We start from the raw sequence: 24,881 nt of genomic DNA, 5'->3' as shown, positions 1-24,881 counted from the left end.
ATCCTGGGCCGTGTGACAGTGACAGTTATCCAGTTCCTGGTAAATACCTGAACTCCTATGTAGTGATCACTTGCCTCATTCACACCTATATATTCTGTTCACCAATTACTCTATACTGCCCCTGATGGCCAAAAGACTGTACTGCACTCCCTTTTTCCTCAGCAGACCTCCAAGTTACATCTTCTCAAGTCTTGATCATTTACATGTAGAATACATGTGTGCACAGGTTCTAATCGCATGCTAAATTGCACATTATAGTTTTGAATTTGTTGGTGAATCTGCAATGATTTCCCCCACACATTGTATTAAGGTCTAATTCATCTGAGAGTTTAACTTACTATTGAATAGATAAAGTGGGTCAATCTGCCTGAAAGAGATGCTTGACCAAAAATGATTTCATTATTCTGGCTTTCAGTGGAGATTTTCACATAATGGGCAAGTTGCTGTTGCAGACGCTTTTCCCTTCTTTGGCAAGACTAGAAATCTGGGAGCACTACTAGGACTACACCCTTGTATTTTTTGGCACAGCTAAATGATATTGAGTATCAGCACAGTCAACTGATAACAATGTCAGTCTGAAACTCTCTGTATCTGTAACAACATTTTGGTAAGAAGCACAGAATACGCCACTGCACAAGCAAGATAAAATGATGTCGTGGGTTTGATGTTTTTCAGATGGACTTCTGTGCCCTAGTGTCTCGACTTGGGAGTCCTTGACATGAAAAATATGGTGGGCCCTGATCTGCAGCCTCACACTTGCAGCCGGCGAACAAAACACAAGTGTCATGTATGATTGGTGATGACAGGACTATGTGGAAGAAGCCAGGAGGAGGTGCTGAGCTGGTTATCTGATGCAATAGTAGTGTAACCACTTATGGATGCAACACAGGTACTATGCCTTACAGTAAAGTGGGCGGAAGGATATGCAGCATTTCCCTCTGGGATTTATGCATGACAGTGAGACGTCAAGGTAACATAAACCTGAAAGGATGAACCAACCAACCAACCTTTATTATTGTTAACTTTCATCAAAAATACAATAAAATAACTGCAATGCAAAATAGCACCGTACAATCTCCAACTTGCATTTGTGCGAGGCGATAATAACACGACATTTCCGGCACTATTTTCAACTGGTAATGACAATATTACACCTATTTTGCTGCCTGCTAATTAATTGAGTGACAGTATTTTTGTTAAAGCGAAACACACAGGCTAACCATGAACACCTCGCTGTTCACAACACTGCCTTCAAGAAACTAGCTCGTGTCTCTACATTTACTACCTCCTCTTACGTTAACGCAGGCTTGGAAATATACATTTTCAGTGAAAGAAATAAGTAACATGGTCTGTTCGCCGTTTTCTGTGCGTTATTTTTCCCTGTAGCGACTGACGTGTCGAGTGAGAATAATGGTGCGTTCAATGTTCCCGGTTCCCATCGGACTGCGCTCAGGAGCTCCACTTGGTACTTTTTTCCCCATGTATATCGCTCACTATACTCCAAAGCATTATACCGCATTTTTCGGTTTGATAGAAAAAGTTGGTCGTGGCCTAAATCAAGTGGAACGATGGAGTCATGGTATAAAACATTACAGTTTGTGTGCTTGTTTACAGTTGTCATCTAACATAAGTTTTTTGTTTGTTTGTTTGTTTATTTATTTATTCATTTATTTTGTAGCCATGGCACTCGTTTTGATGCCATCTGCTGTTTGTGGGCGGACTGGTTCATTTAAGCACTCCCAAGTGGGAGTTCTCAGTCGGAAAGGTTTTAGAGAGCACTTTTCCTAACGGGAGCTGGGATTTATCCCAGTTCCCAGGATACAACGAATGCAGCACAAAAGCACAACTTCCGGTACTAAACTTCAAAATCATACCACTTGTTGTACTTGTTCACGCTCTTTCGAGTAACGTAGTGCCTTTTATTTTGAAGACGAAATGTTTTGACTTCCTATCTTACGCTGGTTGACTTGACGCACCTCCCACCGCATTGTCCATAAGGAGTAGGGAAACAGCGCCCTCTGCTGGCCGCTCTGCCTGAGCCAACATGTCGGCGCAGAGTGGTCCTGATGCTGCGGGGATGCAGAGAGCAGTGATAGCAGAGGATGTGAGGTATGTAGACGGCGGTAGAGCCCGGTTATCCTGGCGCAGTCTCTGTGGCGCAATGGAATAGCGCGCTGGACTTCTAATCCAGAGGCTCCGGGTTCGAGTCCCGGCAGAGATGAGTCACTCTGTGAGCCACACGGCAGACCTGCGGTCATTTTTGACAGCACAAACAACAAAACGGGAGGAGATGTTTTTGCGTCGGCATGTTTGGCTGCAGTTGGCGAGCATGGCTGTGCGAGTCATCTCTGGGTGATTATCATAAACATGGACCATAGTACCACTGCACCGGCTAAAAAATGTCTCCTGGTAAATTTAAACTGCTAATGATGGATCGTATACCAGATTTATGGATACGGTCAGTGTATTGTGTAGGTTTTAGTACAATTTTTTACGTTTGTCTTGCTGCTTTCTCAGACGGTCTTACTTTAGTATTTTAAAGAGACTCCTAATCCCTGTGGGATTAACCTGGTTAAATTTGAGGGGGAAAAAAAGAAACGAAATAGGGTTTATTTTCTGAAATAAAAATCCTGCATTTGAAACTGCGAGAAAGATGCTATTTTCAGTATTGTCAGTACCATGCATAGGTTTATGTGCTGACATTCAAAATATTTTTTTAATTAATGCTTCAAAGTTATCCAATGTCAGAGATGTCTTGTAGTTTACATGCATATCCATGAAAGATAACCAATAAACAGATATGCACATCCAATTCTTCTGTTCTGTATTCTTAGATATAGTGCTATAAATTGGAAATAATCAGAATCACTGATGCAATGGCACATAAAAATGCAGGCAATACAGTATTTTCATACAAAATTATAAATGCAATTATAATATTTTAGTCCTTTAAAAGATTCTGTCATTATTATGTCCCTTAATACATAATATGAACCCTAAAGATTTATGTCAGCCATGAAAGATTGGAAAACTGAGTGAATCCCGCCACTACCAGTGGCTGTAAAACGTGTGTGTGTGTGTGTGTGTGTGTGTGTGTGTGTGTGTGTGTGTGTGTGTGTGTGTGTGAGCATTTTAAAGTCTTTACTCCAGCATCAGAGGGTGCGGTGTGCAGAGGACACAAGGGGGCGCTCCTTGCCCGGTCTAAATTCTGCCACGGACTGAGGCAGGGAGAACCAGCCCACCTGAGAGCTCGCTGTGCAGCCCTTCTGAATGGTGACAGCTATCATGGGGAACCATCACCAAAATCTGTAGCCTACATAATGTCAGAGGAATGAGGACACGGTCTGTATACCCTGGACCTGGAAACCTGCACTTTATTGGCAGCAGTGATCTGTCCCCGATGAAAATACATACCATAATATTCCTATTGGAACTAATAGTGTGTCTGCAGTGGGTTAGAGCGACCTTAACACACCTTACAATATTTTATATCTTCCATGGCGTCACTATCATAGGCCTATAATATCCAAACAGAGACTCTGAGCGTGTCTATCTTTTTCATAGTGACTGGTATCTTTCTTTAGTATCTTATAGTACCACTGTAATATTTCTATAATATATTGGTATATATATGGCCTGTATAATATTCCGACCTATTATATTCTTATAGGAATTTATACTTTATCTATGATAGTATCCCTGTCCAATATTTAGTATAGGATAACTCTCGACCTCTTAAGTAAGACAGCTATTACTTCATGCTACAAAATATATTATGCTTCTCTAAACCTGACTATTTATTTATTTATTTTTTATTTTTTATTTTGATTTATTTATTTATTTATTTATTCACACATACATACATACATACCGGTGTTGGCCTGTGCAAGATCCAGAGGGAGAGAAAAGGGGGCAGTGCTGTGGTGCTGCTGACGTGAGAGAGAGAGAGAGAGAGAGAGAGAGAGAGAGAGAGAGAGAGAGAGAGAGAGAGAGAGAGAGAGAGAGAGAGGAATGCACCGCTAATGAGAATGTGGACCGCATCAAGTCAGCCCACATACAGCCAGAGCAGCTCCGGAAGCCGGGTCACTTAGCCTGCAAAATAAACGGAAGGAAAAAAAAACCAACTTAGTTGTGGCTCCAAACCACCAAACCTTTGCAACTTCCTTGGTGATGTAATATTAAAATATTAAATTCAAAGGATGAATGAATTAGGACCTATAATCAGTGACTGTAAACGAAATCAATAATATTTTCTGGAAAAAAACGATCATACGTTTTGCTTTTACCCTTAACACCATGATGTAATGTGTAGCCTGGTGCATAGCCTACTGTGAATCTTATGTAGCCCATGTCAGCCATAAAAGGTGGCTTAACTCTAACTCGCATGACACTCATCATCAACTGGTTTGTCTTTAAAATTTCTAAGCATGTGCATGATAATTTGTGAATTTTGTCAAGCCAACATACAATAGGGCATGTCATTGGTTCACTTCATTGTGTTGCAGTGACTGACTTAAGTCAAGGGGATGAGTGACACTCCCCGTTTGGTAGCCTGTATGAAAAACCGTGCCACTTAATATAGACTTAATACGAAATAAGACTTCATTTTACGATCTATTTGCACTGCTGTGCCTCGACTTACTCCACCTGTTCGCTACCGAGGCTCTTATTTTGAAATGGTAACCGGAAGTGGTGTTGTTATTACCTCGGGCTTGTCACACCAGTGGAGAAAACGGACCGTCGCTAGAGAGCAAGGAGAGAGAGAGAGAGACAGAGAGAGAGAGAGAGAGAGAGAGTGGTGAAAAAAGCTGTGAAATGGTGTAAAAGAGGAGAAGGTCCAACCCAAGGCAGGGGAGACGAGAGGAGGGACGACGCGGGAGGATTATTATTATTATTACCATTATTCTTATAGTGAGTAAACTCCGAGTTTTGATGCTGTCCGCACGGAGGTTTGAGCCAATAACGGACTTATTGGTCGGTTGAACCATGCAGAGGCTGCTGCTCCTGAGTTTGGCGTTGAGTTTTCAAACTGGTGAGTCTCAATTGCTTTCTTTTCTCCGCTCGCCGCCTGGAAACAGACGGCGGTACACCGACACCCGACACTTCAGAATCACGCCGAGGATTTGAAATTTAACAGAAAAGCAAGGCGCTCGAGCCCTCGGGTCGGCATTCATTCAGATTCAGGAGTGCGCGCGCGCGTGTACGTGCGTGCGTTCGTGTGTGTGTTTCAGAGGGGAAAAACAAGCTATTTTACAGGGTTGTCATATGAACCGCAGTAATGGATCACCTAAGGCGTGCGCGTGTAATGTGCGCGCGCGCGTGTGAGAGTGTGTGTGTGCCTCTGTCCGCGTATGTCATTATGCACCGCAGTAATGGATCACCACAGTGTGATCAGCTTGGCGTGTACACATGCGCGTGTGTGGACGCATGTAAGCATATATGTACACATTTATTTGTCTGTATATTGAGTGTCAGTCTGGAGAAGCGTGATTGGTGCAAGCCCGGCCGCCTAAATGACCTTTGCATATCACAACCCCGTCGCCTCATTCATTCAGATGGGCTGTGGTGAGGCGCTGAGGACGTGACGGGAATGACAGTGATTGACCAGCGCTGCTCTATATGCCAGCAGCACTCCTCCACTCCTATCGCATCTGAATGGCTTGTCAGTCAATGAGACCACTGCTACCACCCCTTGTAGTGATCCTGTAGTGATAGGCAGCCTATAGCTCCCTCTCCCTCTGATTCTCTCCCTCCCCTTCTCTTTTTCTCTCTCTCTCACACACACATACACACCAAGGCCACCTTTCTGCTGCTCCTGTCCTGCACAAAGCTATGAGACCCCCCCCCCCCTCCTAGTCCTCCTCCTCCTCCTCCTCTTCCTCCCTTCTCTCCTCCCGTGTTGCCTTTTTTGCTGTGTATTTCAACATGGCAACACAATGAGGCGTGTGCAGCAGCAGCAGCAGCAGCCGTGCATGCACCCCCCCACCCCCCCAGTACCTGTGGGGTGCCAGGTAGGCTATTGGCTTATGATAATCGTGGCTGTACGGAGTTGCTAGGAGACAAGGGGGCTGGAGGAGAGAATTGGTGTAATTTCTCTAAGCCTACCTGTTTGATCGCAGTCGACAAATCCTCCCTCTTCTTTTTTTCCCTGCCTCCCCCCATTGTCTACCTTGATTGCCTGACCGTGAGCGTGCACGGCTGCTGACCGGCCAGCCAGCCAGCTACTTAATCATAAGGTAGGGGGCGTGTTCGGGGAAAGGTATGGAAAAGGGATGATGTCACCGTGTCTGCCATCCCTTTGTATGGCTCCTGCCTGGCTCGCTGCGCTCAGCATCCACCCAGTATGTGCTGCTACAGGTTCACACAAGCACATGTTCTCGCCTCCTATCGAGGCGAAGGAGCAGGTTGTTTTAGTCACAGATGAGACAGGCTGCATCCCACAAAATCCACACATATGCCACAACCTGGCAACCATCGCAGCACGCAAAGCATGCAGCCGCCCATTTTGTCCATCAAGACCCCTCGTCACTGTCACATGCCTTGTTTGTCTACTCTTTTTAAACCGTTGGGTCCACATGACTGGGTTAGGAGTGCACACACACACACAGACACACACACACATGCAGATGTGCGTACAGACACGCACACAAGCATCGTTTACATGTGTGAAGCCATGTGTCCTATTGTCTGTGTTGCACTCTTCCCATTGTATAATCCATTATTACCCCCCTTGGGGCTCATGCTCACAAACACAAAGATATTGCTCTCAAAGGCTTTCCCGAAGACAAGATTAGTAGGCAGCAAATGAGGCTGTGTTTTGCTCAGTAAGATTTAAAACGCTCTTACACGTGTAGGCCTCAAATATTGCTTTGTGCTTTTTGAATATGACTGTGGAAAAAATGTTAAAAGGAGTAACCACAAAATTTTAATTTTGTATGTACAGAGATGTTTTACAGGCACAAGAGTGGAGATTAATGTTACGCAGATGATGATAGATAGCTTTGGGAGCATTTTTCTAAACACAACCCAGACTCTATCTCTACATTAGATGGGTAAAACATTATTTCACAGGCTGCAATTTGCAGGAAAGTAATTGCCTACTAGTATAACTGTTTGGACGGTTATTAGTCTAGCAGCAAATTAAAGCTTTGGTTCATCAGGATTTTTTTTTTTTTTTTTTTTTCAACGAGATGGCTAGAACCATGGCTACCTACGCATCTTCTCGCTGTTGGAAGGATTGATTTAGTATCCTGGCCTTGTATCTACATACCAACCTGGTAGTAAGTCCCTAGCAAGTGCCACCATTAACTGAGCTGTTAAGTGTTACTACATAATCAATCATTGCAAGCACACTCCTTTAACTTCCTAATGAGCAGGAGAACGTGGAGGTTGGACTTGCAGCACTGCACCTATAGCTGAGACGGTGGTCTGAAGTGCTGACTCCGACAAAGGCTCCAGTGCAGGTGTACCATTTGTCAGCCTCTGTCCTTTGTGTGGACCAAAGCCACGAACCGCTGCCCGGACTGTACACCACAGCTCTGAATCACAGAGTTGAGCTCTGAATCATAGACCCCAGACGGATTCCTGTGTTGTGCTCAGCAAAGAAAATGTTCAGACGTTGAAAGAGTCAGACCCACTCGGGGGCTTGCTTGCACAGAAAAAGGAGGGTTCTTCAAGGGTTCTTCGGTCAGGGCAGTGATTTCACTTCTATATGTAACAGCAGTGACTCACAGAAGGCTCTAATAAGATCAAATAAAATACAGAAAAAAAGGAAAATCCCGATTAAAAAAACAACACTGTGGTTTGAATAAGTTCTGTTAAAACTGCCGATTTGCAACTTTTCAAGTAATTCAAGTAATAGTCCTGAAATTTCCGTTTGGCTTCTCTTTGTCTCTGCTTTATCTGTCACAACAGTGATTCAACTCATTGGCAGTTCAAGAAAGCTTTTACATTTGCATGTTCTAAACACCTGGTGTGGTGTAGCTCCTTCCCAGGAAAATTCCTCTGCTGCACAGGAAGTAATGCTCTCCAGTTCCAGTTTGTTTGGAATAAACAGCAGGAGAACTGGGCAGTTAGCATGACCAATATTTGATCGGAAAACAGAAAGAGTGCCATTTTAAGAAACTGTACTGCAGATCTCCATGTTAACGCCATTTAGCATCATATTCAGTGGTCAAATCTTGATTTTATTCAAACAAGATGAAAAAAATCTTCCATTTGTTTCTGATGCTAATCAACTTGTTTTCAGAATCTTCTTGAATCAGTTGTCATTTTCTTGATCCTACTGTGCTGATCTGCCTTATTTTACCTTATTTTACATAATTTATACTTGTTCCTTGAAAAAACTCCTGTAACAAGTGAAACTGCATTAGAAACAAGTGGGATAATCTTGTCCTACTGGAAAATGTCCCTCTTGTTTTAAGAAAAATTATATTTTAACATTGAATATGATTTTTTTTTTCAGTGCCCCATTCACACGGAAAAGATGTCACACTGTTTAATAAGTGATCAGAAAGTACAGAGCAATTCACTGCAGCAATGTGCACTAAGCACCAAAGATGGAGACTAAATTCTCACCAGCACCATGACCCTTTCTAAAACGGTTCTCTGCAGCGATGAAAGGGTTCTGCTACAGCAGAAGCCTAATGAACCATTTTCTGGTACTGTATTTTGAACCCATTTGGTTCAGAGTGTAGGTCTGGGTCTCCATATGTGGCAAACACATAAATCTGTTTTTAATTTTGATCACAGTGAGCAAGATATGGATATGGAGCATCCCACCGTTAATAGGCAAATTCGGGTCATGGATTTACGGGATCTGAATGAAGCCTATTTACCGAAAAGCATCTCTAATTGACATCAGCCACTGAAAGCAATCACTGAACCAGTTGTAAAGCTCAATCTGGGAATGGAGCCCATAATGTTATGATGTACATCCACCCCTGTTGTTCCCCATTGGGCTTCATTCAATCAACAAATTCTTGGCATTTCTGTCCCAGTGGGTGTTTGTCAATGTGTGACATGTTGATTGCTTCTCTCGGTTGATATGTTTGTTTAAGGGCATTCCTCAGGACACGAGTGTCCTATAATGCCTTTTGAAACGGTGCCTGGAAAAAAAAAAGCTTTCACGTGATACAGTAGAAGGCTGAATGGGGCACAGAAATGGAAAGCTTGTCAACTTTTCCCTATGTATTTATATTCTAATCATTTGTGATCAAACTTGTGGTCTCAGATAAATTAACAATAGGCCTACACATGTTTCTTTTGAGCATCAGAGTCCTCAACAGCTATGTAAATGTTTCTCAAGTGGAACCCGGGGATTTGAAGCCCCATAATCTGATTGTGTTTGACTGGCTTGGGGCATCAAACTACCAAAAAAAAAAAAAAAAAAAAGGAAAAAAAATCCCTTAAAACGTGTCTTTATGCAGAGTCCCCCAAGCAAGAGAGGACCACTTTATCACATCTGACTGAATCTATTGGCCTTGTTTTCAAAAACTGCATGGCCACGTTCTGCAGAGAGGACCAATTTGGGGTGATGGGGGGATGGGTGGCAAAAAAAAGTTGTTTTTTGGAGGAGGGGGAGGAGGAGGAGGAGGAGGAGGAGGGGTAGACTTGCGGGCAGGTGGGTGAAGCCATGAGGCCAGATCGAGAGTGATTAGACATTTTTTTGTTGTTTGTTTGGGAGGCGGGGTGGGGCAGCAATTGTAGTTCTTGGGGGGGCTGATAAAAAAAAAAAGCGACCCGAGTGAGCGAGCGAGCTCGGGAAGAAGGGAGGGGGGCGGAGAGAGAGAGGAGAGGGGGGAGTGGTCGGGGGCCAGGGGGAGAGAGAAAGGGACTATTACTCAGGCTTGACTGCTCCCTCAGTAGGGACAGTGAGGCTGCTCATTCAGACAGAATATGGTAGGAGGGAGTTCAAAGGGTATATTTACGCTGGCATCCAAGTGATTGAACCCACATCTGAGGTGCCAGGCGAGCTCTCGGGCTCTCGTAAGTCGCCTTGCCTCCTGCCCCGGTCCCGCTGAGATTAATTGGCATTAATCGGCACCATTGAGAACACCACTCTCTCAACACCGCCCTTTTCTGCTTACTAAACTTCATTCTCTCTCCGTTTCTGTCCCCTGGACTTTTTTTTTTCATCTTTTCAGTCTGACAATCCCCCCCTCCCCTTCCCTTCTCTTTCCATCTACCCCTCTCCTTCTTTCCCTCACTCGCTCTCTCTCTGTCTCTCTCTCTCTTTCTTTCTAATAAGTTCCAGATGTGGTTCTTGCATTCCTCCGTTCGGTGGAGAGAGAAAGAGAAGGGGAGAGAGGGGGGTGGGGTGAGGGGGGTGGCAGTGTGTGTGTGTGTGTGTGTGTGCGTGTGTGCGTGTGTGTGCATGGGGTGGGGGGGGGATCAGGAGGAGAGGCACATGAATTAAAACAGGGAGCACATGATGAGGAAGAGGAGCCCATGTACTGTAATGTAGTCAGCTGCACACACACACACACACACACACACGCAGATATATATACTGGAAAACACGCACACATACACGAGCTGATGTGATTCACTGCTGTTTGGGAGCGAGGAGGGGAGGTGAAGGGGGGTGGAGGAGCTCTGTAACCTCAAAAGTTTTGGGACATTCCCCCCCCACCCCCCTCATTCCCCTCCCTCCCTCCGCAGGAATGTGGCTGACGCTGATGATGTCACTTCATTTCTCCGCTCTCTCCGAGTTTCTCCTCCTCAGCAGGGACAGGAGACAGAGAGAGCGAGAGAGGGGGGCGAGAGAGAGAGAGAGAAAAAGAGAGAGGGATTCGACTCGCTCCATCCGTCTCCCTTTTTTACGATAACAACATTACAGTCAGCCGTCCGGCTAAATCGGTTACTACAGCGCCACAACGCCAACTGCCGCCTCGTCATATAATGTAACAGCCTGCAGGCAAAGCTGTTGAGGGCTGCATTGGTACCTCATAGCAGTAATGCTCATCTATGGCTTTGTAACATGTCATTAAAATATATCATGCAGATGTATTACTTTGTATCACAGACCACTACTGCCAACCTGTTAGTATATGCAGGGATGTCGGGGTGGGTAAACTTGATTTACCAACCTTTTTAATTGGAGAATAGAGCTTGTTTGGCTGATGCAATTCTTCATGAGATAAAGTCATACTTTTATGCCTACTAAGTAGAATCAGTTTGAGTTACTAGCTATATCATGATATGGGGGAAGTTATGTCTTTTAAGGGGGAAAGTCATCAAATATAAAAGATTTTGTGCATATTGTGTTTTCTTTGCGATGATCACCATATTTAGGAAAACTTAACCATTGACTTGTATCACGCCAATACTTTTAGATCAGATTGGTTGACTCTCCCTAATGCTAACTTGACGCTTCACAGTCCAAGGGCTCCATCTTATTGGTCTACAGTTGTAAACTGAGATTTATAATCACCCCTCTCAGTTTGCTCTCCAGTCTTTTTGTTTGTTGTCAATAAAGAAGCCACCCTCGCCAAAGCTACGTGTTGGTGTTGCATGAATATTACCTCGCCCTGAGAGGTCAAGGCTCAGGCTTTTATTGGATGGTTTGTGACAGATGACATTACAAGAAGCTGCATACCAATAAAATTAGATTGGACCGGATTGAATTAAAGCAGACCTTGGAGAAGGTGATTTATTGATGGCACAGGGCTTGAAAAATAGTGGCGCTGGATTCCGTCAATACGAGATGAGAAGTTCACTGTACCGTACTGTAAGGTGAGGCGGACTCGAGCACAATCCAAGAGCTGTCACAACTGATGGCGCTGATGTTTACTCGCTAGATCACGTGGCTTTCGGAGTCCGAATGGCTTTTGGAATGGGTCGCTGCCCAAAATCAATGGGGAACCACTGTCGTGAATTATTGATTCGTTATGATATCGATCGTGCCAGCTGAATTCAGCGGCACCCGTGGTGCTACAGGCTACTGCAGAGTAACACTTTGATATGTATGTATACACTCGTTCAAGCTTATCCAGAGGACGGCTATTGTTAGTCCTGGTCACCCTTGGTTACTGTGGAGTATTCTTTGTCAACCATTCGGCATGTTGGCCGCACAAAGGCCCATGGATTACTACCGATGGGCCGGCTTTCCAGCTCTTGAGTATATTCATGTGCCCGTAATGTGTCAGATGCCTCGTCCATGAATTATCATATTACCACTGATCCTGGGGTTGCCATGGCCACAGTGTCTATCATTGTGTCAGTGGTCCTCACTGGCTGTAGCCATGGTAACAATGTCTGTAACAGAGGTTCGGTACAAATAAAGCTCTTCAGATGTGAAATGCGTGTATGAGAAGAGCCCCAGAGAATGGAGGGGTAACACACATGCACACTCCGGCATGGGCGCACACAATCACCGAAAATCTGCGTGCGCACACCTCCGCAGGAGCATATGCAGTCGCTCTCACACACAAAGTAGTAGCAAAATGGACAGACAAAGAGCCCGGGAAACAATTTCCCTCCCGCCATTTCCAAATAAACCTGTTTCCACAGCAACCATTTTGATAGTGGTGTGTGCGATGGAGAAAGAGAATGAGCAGGAGGACAGATGGAGGGAAATTGAAGCTCAGAGGGGAGGGTAAGTGTAAAGGTAGATACCAAGCAAAGGAATAAGGTGGAGGGAAAAGGGGAGTGATTATTCTTAAGTGGATGCCAGTCAGACAAAAAGAAAAGAATGGGGAAGGAGTAGGGGGCAAGGCCACAAAGGAGACGAAGAAAGAGAGGGGTCGCCGACTGCTAGTAAGGGGGAGGACGGCAAGGTAAGATGACAGAGGAAGGGAGAGAGCGGGCAGACAATGCGGCAGACAAAGGAAGGAGTCTCCATCTCTTTCTGGCTCTTTCTCCCCCTCTGTCCTAATCTTCCCCCTGCTCCCTCCCCACCTCCAGGAGTCACCTTTGTGTTTGAGTGACACGGTGTCAACAAGCTCAGCAGGCCGCCTCCTTTCACTCCCTCCCTCTCTCTCTCTGTATCCCAAGGTCTCTCGCTCATTCCTATAGCACCGTCACCATGGTGATGGGTTATTATGGCCATCCTGCCAGGCGGCCATGTTGTTGAGAGAAGGCAGGCACAGGTGGTGGAGTTCCCAGAGCCAGACAGATAGATGGATAAACTGGTAGAGAGAAAGCTGCATACAAAAACATACATACTGGTGCATGTTTACATAAATGTATGCATGCATACAAACACACACAAACATATATTTGTATATACACACACACATACACTTAGGTCCATAAGTATTTGGACAGTCATACAATATTTATAATTTTGTCCTTATACACCATCACAGTGGATCTGAAATGGAGTAATCAAGATCTGCAGCCTTTCAGCTTTAATTTAAGGGGTTGAACAAAAATATGGAATTAACCTTTTAGGAAATACAGCCCACTTTTCACCCCATTTTCAGAGGCTCGAAAATAATTGGACAAACTACACATAACATATAGCTATAATTATAAGGATTCTATTCAATAAATGGAGAAAAATCCTTTTCGGTCTGTGACGGCCTGAAGTCTGGAGCCCATGAACAACATCACCAAATTCTGAGTTTCCCCCCTCGAGACGCTCTGCCAAGCCTTTACTGCAGCTCCTTCAGCTGCTGCAGGTTTGTGGGTCTTTCAGCCTTCAGTTTGGTCTTCAGCAGGTGAAAAGCAGCTCAGTTGGCTTGAGGTCTGGGGACTGACTTGGCCATTGAAGGATATTCCACTTCTTTGCTTTCAGTAACGCTTGGGCTGCTTTCGTTTTGGGTCATTGTCCATCTGTACTGTGAAGCTCCGCTAAGCTAATCAGTTTTGTGGCATTGAGCAGATAGTATTGCCCTGTAAACATCAGAATTCATCCTGCTACTTCCATCAGCAGTCACATCACCAATAAACACTGGTGACCCAGTTCCACTGGCAGCCATACATGCCCATGCCATAACACTGCCTGCACCATGCTGGACAGATGATAAGCTCTGCTTTGGGTGATGAGCTGCTCCTTTCATTCTCCACACTTTGCTCTTCCCATCATTTTGCTACAAGTTAATCTTCATTTCATCTGACCAAAGAACCTTGTTCCAGACTTGGGCAGGCTTTTTTAGATGTTTTTTTTTTTTTTGCCAAGTCTGATCTGGTCTTCCTGTTCTTGAGTGACTCCAGTGCTTTCACCGTGCTATTTACCCTGTGTATTTATTTTTCTCACAAACTTTTCTTAACTGTAGATTTGGCCTACCTAGATTAGGCCTACCTCCTCAAGAATGTTTTTGACTTCCCTAGACGTTGTGAATGGGTTTTTCCTCACCGGGGAATGACTTCTTTGGTCATCCAACTTAAATGTCTTCTGTGGTCTTCCAGGCCTTTTGGTGTTGCTGATCTTACCGGTACCTTCCTCCTTTTTCATGGTATACCAAACCACTGATTTGGCTACTCCTAAAGTTGTTGCTATCTGCATGATAGATTTCCTTTGCTTTTGGAGCCTGATGATGGCCTCCTTCACCTGCATAGACACCTCTTTGGGTCGCATGATGAGGGTTCTGATAAACAGCTACCAAATGCAAATGCAAACACTTGGAATGAACTCCAGACCTTTTAGTTTTTTAATTTGTCATGGAATAATGAGGGAAAAGGCCACACCTGGCCAGGAAACTGCATTTCAGTCAAGTGTCCAATTACCTTGGAGCCTCTGAAAATGGGGATAATGTATAAAAAATGTATATAAAAATGTATATATCAATCCCTTAAAGTAAAGCTGAAAGTTTGCACTTCAGTCACATCTTGATTACTCCATTTCAGATCGACTGTGGTGGTGTACAAGGGCAAAATTATGAATACTGTGTCACTGTCCAAATACTTATGGACCTAACTGTATGTATACAGGCATGTATGTATGATGTATGATTTGTGCCATATGTTCATATTCTTGAGCATTACATGTATACAAACATAATACACACGCATGCACACAGACAACATACATATCCATATTTAGTGCCATCACACTGCACAAACCCCTCATATCTCCAAGTCAGTTTTTTAAGAACCAGTACAAAATAGACTAATTTCAGTTTTGAATGGGTTTCCTGGAATTAACACATAAAAACTTCCAGTATTAAAGTTCCAAAGTTCTCATGCCACAACATTGATTGATAGGCACATGCATACACTGGAAAATCCACCCATTGCTGCTGAGACTGATTTATACACCGATTGATCACCCACTGCACTAAACTAAGTTCAAAGCCTGCCACATGCACAGTCAGATACAGCGAATAAGGTGAGCGAGAGTCAGTTCTGTATGGCTGCAACTTTGTCCTGAAACAATGATGTCATCCTCCTCCATCACACTTCGCAGCTTTGTCTGTGGACCTCGTCGTCTCTTTGTTCTCCCATTCCTGCATCTCATTTTCAGGCAGTCCCTCCATAACACCATCACATCATCGGCCACACACAGCGGCGATATGGAGTTAGACAGATAACAAAATCAATTTGCAGCGGATTGACTAATAAGAGGGAGGGGGGGAGAGAAATAATGAGAGACCACTGCGGCCGCCTGACTATTAATTGGATAGGTGGAGGGAGGATGAGGTCATTGAAAAATGTTTTTCAGAAAAGTGGGTGTACCGAACACAAGGGAGGGTTTCATCAGACACACAGATGCACATACGCGTGTGCACACATACATGCACATACAGAAAACTTTTTTTGGGCAGTTACTTTAGACGTCAGCTGTTGCTATGGTGACGCAAGTCTGTGATCCAGCCTAAGCGCGGGATTGGCTGGAAAGGAGTGAGGGAGAGGAAGGCAGGGGGACTTTGTCGGAGGGGTACAGAGGGGTATGGTGTGGGAAAGGGGGGTGAGGGGTGGCAGACACAAAGATAATTAGTTCGATGCATAACAATCCATACAAATGGGATTTTATTTAATCACATTTGATACCACAAGACTTAAATGCCACCAGTGAACCTTTTTTAGCCTTCAGTGCTAAACTCTTACACCCCCAACCTCATCTCCTGTCCCATCCAGAGAGGTGAGGCAAGTTTGTTTTTAGATGGTGAGAAACAACTTTCACAACCGAACAGTGGGCTGTTTGGCAAATGAAGAGACGCAGGGCATATGAGCAGCACACTTACCAAAAATAACTGTAGTGGGAAAAAAAAAAAAAAATTGTATGCATATAACCTTTCAGTAATTTTCAGTAACCCAAATTGACAGTTCATTACCTTGCTGCTATTAAAACACCGCTGCACAGTGCAAGAGGTGCTCCCCAGTTAAATTGCTGTGGTGGTTCATGTTATGGCGGTGTGTGGCCACGCTTTGGGTGAGTCACCCGGCAAGGCTGTGCGTGCTCGCCTTTGGCTTTGTGTCTGCTTTGACAAGCTGGAGTTAGTGTCACACTGTCTGCAGGGGCTGTTGTCCTCGGCCCCAGATTAATCCTAATCCTTTTCCAAACTTCGACTAGGGCCATACTTAATCCTAGACTAAACTGAGAAGCGTCCCCAGTGGAGACGGAGATGCTCTGCTCACTTTATGATTTACTACAAATCATGGTGTAATCCATGTACAGGAAACCACCCCTATGTGTCGATTATATGTTTGGGGTTTACAGTGGCTGTGTTTGTGTGTGTGTTGACAGGATATGGTAAGCCCGTGTGGTGAAGGTTAAGTCATCTGCGCCGCCTGTGTTTGCATGTGTGTGTGCATGTGCGTGTGTGTCCACGCTTATGTGGTCATGGTCACAGTTCTTTGTGACCATGGTCTTTGTGCGGACAGGGTGCTTGGAGTCTCCCAATGGTATCTTGGGGATCAGTGACTCAAGGAAATCAGGACACACTCTAAATTTGTCACTGCAGCATAACCCACATAATGAAAGAATACAAGCTTCCCTTCTCACATGCACACACTCCGCTGTCTTGTCTTTGCTCTCCGTGTAGAGATTTTTCTCTGTGGTTTGAAACACGCAAACTTGTGCACATGCACACATGTTGACAAATGCTAACCGGGTAATATGGAAATCAGAGCGAAATGAGCACATGTTTAAATGAGTCAGTGTTTTCAGTCTATTTGTGTCGTAGAACCTGCAATTACCCGCCTTGCATGGGTGTTTTCTCTGCAGATTCTGTAGCCTCCGCTAGAGTGTTCAGTATGGATTATGTTTGTGGTTTACTGTGGCAGCTGAGGGAATACCTCCAGCAAGCAACGTGTAAGGTGGTTGGAGGAAAGGATTTGCTTGCCCTCAGGCTGCTAAGTTGAGATTGCAGTGGGGGGTAAAACCCAGCTAAACTCACATTACCCCCCTTTTTATTTGTGAAAGATGGTTTAGGTGGTGTATACAGCTTTTTATGATAATACCAATTCATTCTATTCATCAAAGTATCATACCATCATATGTTACATGAAAGTGAATGTATTAAAAAAAAAAATTAATGCAATTTTTTGTTTATGTTGGCACTTTTCCCCCCCAAAACATTGTATGCCACAGTTTACAAGTAATTCACCTTTTTTGTTTACCACTGTATTACTATCACATGTACTTTATGAACAAGTATAAAGCAATGATGCATTTTTGTGACTGATGTGAACACACTTCTTTCCATAGCCTGTTGTTGCTGTTTATTTATCACACTTCATTGCCTCTGTTGATTTTGGCGTTCCACAAGGGTCAGATTTAGGGCCGGTGTTTTTTAAAAAAAAATTTTTATTGTGTTTGTTTTTTTTAATAGCATGTATGCTGCAAAGCTCAATCCACATCTGATTCCCTTGTGCGCTTCTCCCTTATCTTAAGAATATTAATGCGCTGCACTGTCAGAAATCATTGTTATGAACTGTGCAGAAATCTTTTTGCATGACTGAGTTTTTTGTAATATTGGGCATATTGCACCTCTGCAAATCACACCAAATTTGTCACAATGGTGGCGGTGGTGGTGGTGGGGGGGTTGGGGTGGGGGGTGGGGGGGGGGGGGGCATGCCTGTGTGTGAAGGAGAAGGAAGGAATGTGAGAGATAGGGACTGAGGGTCATGGTGGGGGTGGAGGGATGATGGGGGTGGGGGGGCGGGTTGATGCAGAGGCATATGGCAGTTGTTAAGAAAAGTGAGAGAGATGGGAACCTTCAGAAAAGTGCTGGAGGGGCAGAGAGAAAAGTGTGAGGGACAGGGAGAGAGGGATAGAGAGTGTGAGAGAAAGAGAGAAAACAAGTTAAAAAAAAGTGGAAAGAACAAGCGAGAAGGGAAAATGAAAATGGTAGGAGGTGGAGAAGAAAGGGCGAGGGAAAAAAGTGGGAGAAGAGAGAAGCGGGTGAACGACAAATAGGAGTTGGTAGAGGAGAGAGAGTGAGTAGGATTGGGGGGAAACGGGGAGAGAGAGAGAGAGAGAGAGAAAGTGCTGTAGGGCTGATATTTAATGTGATAAATGAGTTGTGACAGTCCGCCTCTAACCCCCTTCCAACCAGCGAGGAGGAGGACCACAGAAATAGAAAGCATTATGGGTAAAAGGACATATACAGCATTATATATGTATATAGAAAGAGCAGGAGATGCATGCACAGAGAAGAAGAGGTAGAGAGGAAAAGTGGTACAGGCAAAAAGACATACACAGACAACATTATAGATGTACGAAGTGAAGGAGGAGAGTGGGGATGCATACATATGCAGGGAAGCTGAGAGTGAAGCAAAGCAATTTGGGTAAAGGACATACAATATTATAGACACAGAGTAAGAGATTGAGGGAGCCAATGGCAGGGAAGGGGAGGGGGGGGGGGGTACAATGCAGCCACGGGTAAATGATCTACTGTACGAGATTCTTCGAAATAACAAGTGGGAGAGGGAAGCAGGAAAAATGAAAGCAAGAAAGAGAATGGGAACAATGAAAATTTAAAGCGAGACGCAAATCCTCCACAGTGATTGCTTCTCCTCCATTGTTTGGGTGTCATGTCTTCAAGGGACAGCTAATTACAACTTGTCATCATATGCGGCGGAACAATAGCAATTTTTTTTTTTTTCATGTTTTTCTTCACATTAGACAGTCGGTTGGTGGGCCAAAGCAGCACGAGATGAACGCGGGGTCTATCCGCCGTGGAAGTGGACGAGAAACTACAGAAAGAGAGAGCCTACTAGACAATGACAGCCACTGTAGTTCGGTGGGGAGTGGAAGCCTGGGAGATGACTCATAGGGAGGAATGAGGAGAGAGGGAGAGACAAGAGCGAGAGAGTGGGGGAGAAAAAAAAAAGAGACGAGAGAGGAGGGAGTTTGAAGAGTGAAGAAATAAAAGTCATGAGTGAGAAGAAAAGGGGGTGTGAGAGAGACCCCGTGGCTGAAGTTGTCTGTTTGATCTCCCAGCTCTTCTCTCCTGAGTCAGCTCTTAACCAAACTCTCTCTCTTTCTCTCTTTCACTTTCTCCCCCCGTTCTCTCCCTCTCTTTCTCTTTTCCTACTTTGACACCTCCATCTGTCTTTCCACCCCACTCTTTACTCCTTGGCGGCGCTCGGTTTACGGCGGTAAGCTATCGTGTGATCAAGGATCGCATTCCATCGCAGCGGGCGGAATGCAGTTTTGAATCAATTAACCACAAAACCGCAGATACAATAATATGCTATATCCGTGGTTTTGGGCCATTTTACAGTAGCCTGCCTCTAAAAACATCAAGACAGAAAGTCCCAAACTTATTTTTCTCTCCCGTTTTTTCTCTTTATCCCTTTCTCCTCCCTAATTCTCCCAATCCCTATTCTCTCTCTCCCACTCCCTCCGCTTCGCTTCCAACCTCCAGTGTGGACGGCGAGGTTCTCTCAGGAGCCGGCAGACCAGTCGGTGGTGCGGGGCCAGAGGGTGATCCTGTCCTGTGTTGTCTTCAACTACTCGGGCATTGTTCAGTGGACCAAGGACGGCCTGGCCCTGGGCATCGGAGAGGACCTCCGGGGTGAGATGTTTGCACAGCCTCCCTCTGCTGAGTTCACTGGATAGGGCTTGACGGACATGGGTTTTGCAAAGCTGATACTGATACCTTTGCATTGAAACGGCTAACAGCCTGTTTTAATGTTTAAATATAACAATTTATTGCACCAAACATTCCCCAGAAATATGAGGATTCGGTGTTTCCACCAGAAACAGACGAAAAACTCCCTGAAACATCTGAACCATCATGGGACCGTAAAACCCGCCGTTAACCCCCCCCCCCCCCAGCAAATATTTTCATGTTGAGTAGATGCTGGTGAAAATATAGCATATAGAGTGAAATTTGAACCGACATCTGTGATTGTCATGTGAAATCGAGGCCTAAATGCCTTTCTGATATCGGCTCAAGGCAGCATCCAGAGCTGTTAAATATGAATTATTACTGTGCCATGACATCATATTGTGAAAATTTTGCATTCATTTGGGCTGATGCTGAAGCTCCTGCACAATGAAGTCATCAAATGCTTGCCGGACCATGCAAAGGAAATTCTTAGGTGGGTCAGCGGCTCCTTCAGGCAGGGTGAGGCAGGTTTCACTGCAGGTTTTACATGCGGACACACTTGAAGTGAGCAAAATCGCACGCCGACACGCCATTTCTCACACCGTGCATTTGTCCGCTCGTCTGTCCAGCAACACCTCAGACGCTGCTCATGTGATTTTGACAAAATCTTGTCACTATGTTCCAACATCTTCAAAATTACACTGATTAGCCTAATGGGGGCTCTGCAATTGCAGGTCAAAGCAAGTTAGCATATTTCTTTCTGATTGGCCCAGAGGGGGATGGCATTATCTGTGACTGATGTCGCCTCATTTGTTTTTTTTTTTCTGGATTTCTTGCCTCAATTTTCCCTTTCCTTTCCTTTCCTTTCCTTTCCTTTCCTTTCCTTTCCTTTCCTTGTACTCGGTTTTTCCTCTCTCCTCTCCTCTCCTGCGTCCTACAGTATCTGTCATGCCATTCTCTACCTCCTGTTCCCTTTGCGGCCTCCTCATCTATGTTCCCTCATCCCCTTTTCTTCCTCTCCCTCTCTCCCTCCTTTCCTCAGCAGCCTCTGTTCCTATTCTTGATTTAACCTCCCTACCTTCTCTCTCCTTACCTTCAGCTCGCTTGACACTCTCCCCGCTCTCCTCTATCCTTGTCTTTGCCTCTCCTCTCTCTCTCTCTCTCTCTCTCTCTCCCTCTTTCAGGCCTTGTTTCTCCCTCCTTTCCTCGGCTGCTTTCTCTCCTCGTCTCTCCCTTCGCCATTCTCTCTCGTCCTTTCCCTCTCCCTTTTTTTAATCATATTGTTACTGTAATGGTCCAGTGCTTCAAGCCAAAGCTTTTAAATAGAAACATGTGAATGAACACTGGGTGCTTCATACACACATACACACAGCGTGTATGTGCGTGTGTGTGTGTGTGTGTGTGTGTTTGTGTGTATGTGTGGCTCTGTCCCTCTCCCTCCCCTCTCTCGGCTTTTCATACGCTTTCTCGCTCTCGACATTTCACATGCAAATGCACGTATATACAAGGCACACACACACACACGCACACACACATACATGGGAGCAGGAGCAAGGACACACAAGGTTAGGAAAGCAGCAAATCCCAGTTTGGAGCGATCAGGTGGAAATGACAACAGAGAATTTCACATGCAATCTACGTCTCGGCAGCAAACATGAATTCTGCACCATGGACGGGAGTCGTTTTGAGTCCTCTAAAACGTCGCTGTCATAATGCATTCGTCTTTTTCCCCCCCCCTGTTGGTGAAAGAGAGCGTGGATGCCACCTAATGGTGAGAATGCACAGCAGTGGCACAGCTGTGCTGGGTGGCGGATGGGGGAAGGGAAGTGGAGGACAGGAGAGAGAGCATTGCGTGTGTGTGTTATGTGTTTGAACGTGTGTGTGCAAACTGCCTGAGTGTGTTTCCTTGTGTGTTTGTGGTTTAGCTTTGTGCACGTGCATATGTTTCACACCATGAGTCCATATCTGTGTCTGTTTGCCTCTGCACCTGTGTCCCTTTCACTTGACTCAACATTATCCAGCAACCAAAAGCATCCAAAATTCTCATGTTTTTTTTTTTTCAGAGATGGAGATATTATACAAAATGCTCACATTGGAATTTGTCAGCATTTTCATGTCAATTGATAAAGCTTAAATAATTCACCTGGAATGACTGCCATAAATTTTGCACCCATGGCAATATGGTTGAGCGAGAGCTTTCATGGAGGACAATGTGACACAATAGCAGAATAAAAGTGAAGTAGCCAAATTGATTAACGTTTAACAAATCTCAATGGTGCACACGTACTTCAAGTGAAATGTGTTCAAAAGACATGGGAGAAGTTCAGGTACAGGAGAAACAAAGGAAAGCCCACATGCTACCAAAAAAAAAAAAAAACTTCACAGTGAAGGGTCCATAAGCAAAAATATTGTTTTTGGCCAAAACATAAATTAAGGATAACAATACAGTGCATTGAGGCTAAAATAAAAGTGATAGAACGCATTTTTGGGATTCACCCCATCACTGGTGTCCAAGAAGTGTAGGTGCAGATCCAGAAATGGATGTGACGTTATTGTTACTCTGCAAATTAGTTTTTTTACAATGTTGTCAGTTAATTTTGGTTTTATAAATGGATGAGAGGCTGAACAGAATCAGATATGAACAACTCTGAATGGAGCTTGTTTGTGCATGTGTGTTTGAATCGTTTCTCTGCGTGTGTGTGTCCCAGCCTGGCCCAGGTACCGTGTGCTGCGGGTCCAGGACTTGGGCCAGTACAACCTGGAGATTCTGTCGGCCGATCTGTCCGATGACTCCTTGTATGAGTGCCAGGCCCCTGATGCCGCCCTGAGGTCCAGGAGGGCCAAACTCACCGTCCTCAGTAAGTCTGCCCGCGCATGTGTATGGAAAATTGTGTGTGTGGGTGGGGAGGGACGGCGTGTTTTTCTGATGATCCGCTCTCCCCTGCAGTCCCCCCAGATGACCCAGTGATAGACGGGGGTCCGGAGGTGCTGCTGAACGCCGGCGAGTCCTACAACCTTAGTTGTGTGTCTCGAGGGGCCAAGCCACCCTCCATGATCGAATGGCTCAAAGATGGCCTGCCTGTTGAGGGTGCTGCCAGCACCACTGTAAGTCTACAAAAAACACTCCCACACACACTCCCTCATGAGCTGCATTAATGGCAAAACCTTTTGTTCACCAAGAGGCAAATTCAGGTCAGTTACTCAAAAATGAGACTCTTCATTCGCCCATACCATAGAGCGATCAAGCTTCATCACTCTTTACTGTATTGAACTGTATTTCAATCATATCTGGACTTTAATTAAAGGATATTAAAGGTCTGTTATTGTGAAAATGTAACTTTAAACATGGAGCTTCGTAGCTTAGGTTCAAATTTCCTCAATACCCTGTTAATCCTCTTCACCTCTTCAGAAACTTTATGCCATCATTGCAAATGTGCCGTGGGACTGCACATTATCTGTTCTTGTTTTATATTTCGCACTAGCGTTGAAACTAATTTGATGAGATGGTTCTGTAACAAAATGGTGCAGATGCTTTGTAATGCCACATGATTGCCATCAGTATCTGGATGCAGTATTTTTCTTGATATCGTCCCTCTCTCATTCTTTTTCCTGATGTTTTATCACCCTTAAATGCCAGTGTGCCAGTGTCCTCTCAGGAGTTTGTGACCCCTATATCTCTCTCTGCCCTGGCTCCATGATCAGGAGGTGCTTCCAGACAGGAAGAGGGTGACCACGCGGAGCTACCTGCCCATCCAGCCCGTTGACACCGACACCGGGAGGAACTACAGCTGCGTGGCAACCAACCTGGCTGTTCCCACCGGCAAGAGCACAACCGTAACCCTCAACGTACATCGTAAGCACCGCCGAACTCTTAATCTGGAAGTGACAGGCAAAATTTTAAGGGAATTTTGATTGACCAAGCATAGCCCTGTCTTTTTTTCATACAATGTGCATTCCTTACAGCTAAGGTTACATACGGTGATTTTGTCTAGGCACTCCTCTTCCCCTTCCTCAATTAAAAAGAGTTAGTAAGTAAGCTACTGCAAGTTGCATACAGATATCATGACATCGGGATGTAGGTAATGTAACTCCGCTATAGGATTATCATAGGAATACATAAGATACCATAGGTTCACTGTAAACTCAATATTGAGTACCACAGACACTGTAAATCCCTGTGGGATTATTGAATATTGTCCCTGTGGGAATATTTTAATAGGTTCCTTCAGGCAATATTGCCTAATTGTCTTAACATGTATCCATATATTATGGCGTTTAAAATGCACTTAAATACTATACTGGCAAGTTAGCCCATAGTAGATTTAAAAGAACAGGGATCTGGCTGACTTAGTTAACTTGGCATCATTCCCAAACAAACTCTATTATGTGGACTTTTTAAAGATAGATACTTTAAAACTACTTTGTGACACTCAGAATTATGAAATGATTACTTTGTAGCATCTGCTAACAACAACCAGATAATGTGGTAAAATGGTACAGAAAAGTACCTCTAAATGCATTGCAAATGAAATATTGTTTTATAACATTAGATGAGAAAAACAATGTGCTTCATCATGCAAATATTTTCTGTTACTGAATATTAGGAGTCAGTATGTGTCTGAAGAAGCCATTATATGAGTCAGCAAATTATTACTTTAAGTGTTTTTATTTGGACTCATTTAGAGTGACACTGCAGTTACATGCTTGTATAAATGTAGCTGCCATCAAGTATGGTGTGGCAGTCATTTTGCTCCAAAATGGCCTCTGCACTTTGGTGCAGAGTGTAAGTTTACGATGCGGTATGTCTCTTCCCTCATAGACCCACCGACAGTGACCTTGTCTATTGAGCCCCGCTCGGTGCTGGAGGGGGACAGAGTCACCTTCACCTGCCAAGCCAATGCCAACCCTCCGATTATGGGCTACAGGTCAGCACCC

At 44.6% G+C, this 24,881-nt stretch overlaps 1 protein-coding gene and 1 non-coding gene across 3 annotated transcripts in view; both read left to right on the top strand.

Annotated features, from left to right (window-relative positions):
• Positions 1-2,147: 2,147 nt before the first annotated feature.
• On the top strand, positions 2,148-2,221 carry trnar-ucu (transfer RNA arginine (anticodon UCU)). Its single transcript has one exon. It is a non-coding gene; the product is annotated as a tRNA-Arg (tRNA).
• Positions 2,222-4,791: 2,570 nt separating this feature from the next.
• Positions 4,792-24,881, top strand: part of kirrel1a (kirre like nephrin family adhesion molecule 1a) — a 32,406-nt gene continuing 12,316 nt past the window's right edge. For both annotated transcript variants that reach the window (XM_030075580.1, XM_030075579.1), the window contains exons 1-6: positions 4,792-5,032; positions 19,761-19,910; positions 22,655-22,804; positions 22,894-23,051; positions 23,649-23,799; positions 24,766-24,871. In XM_030075580.1, the coding sequence (XP_029931440.1) occupies positions 4,987-5,032; positions 19,761-19,910; positions 22,655-22,804; positions 22,894-23,051; positions 23,649-23,799; positions 24,766-24,871 (761 nt within the window). In that variant the 5' untranslated portion in view covers positions 4,792-4,986. The remainder of the gene's footprint in view (positions 5,033-19,760; positions 19,911-22,654; positions 22,805-22,893; positions 23,052-23,648; positions 23,800-24,765; positions 24,872-24,881) is intronic.

The sequence above is a fragment of the Myripristis murdjan genome, chromosome 18 (genome assembly GCF_902150065.1).
Source record: "Myripristis murdjan chromosome 18, fMyrMur1.1, whole genome shotgun sequence".
NCBI classification, from domain to species: domain Eukaryota; kingdom Metazoa; phylum Chordata; class Actinopteri; order Holocentriformes; family Holocentridae; genus Myripristis; species Myripristis murdjan.
This window is presented reverse-complemented; position numbering and strand designations above follow the sequence as displayed.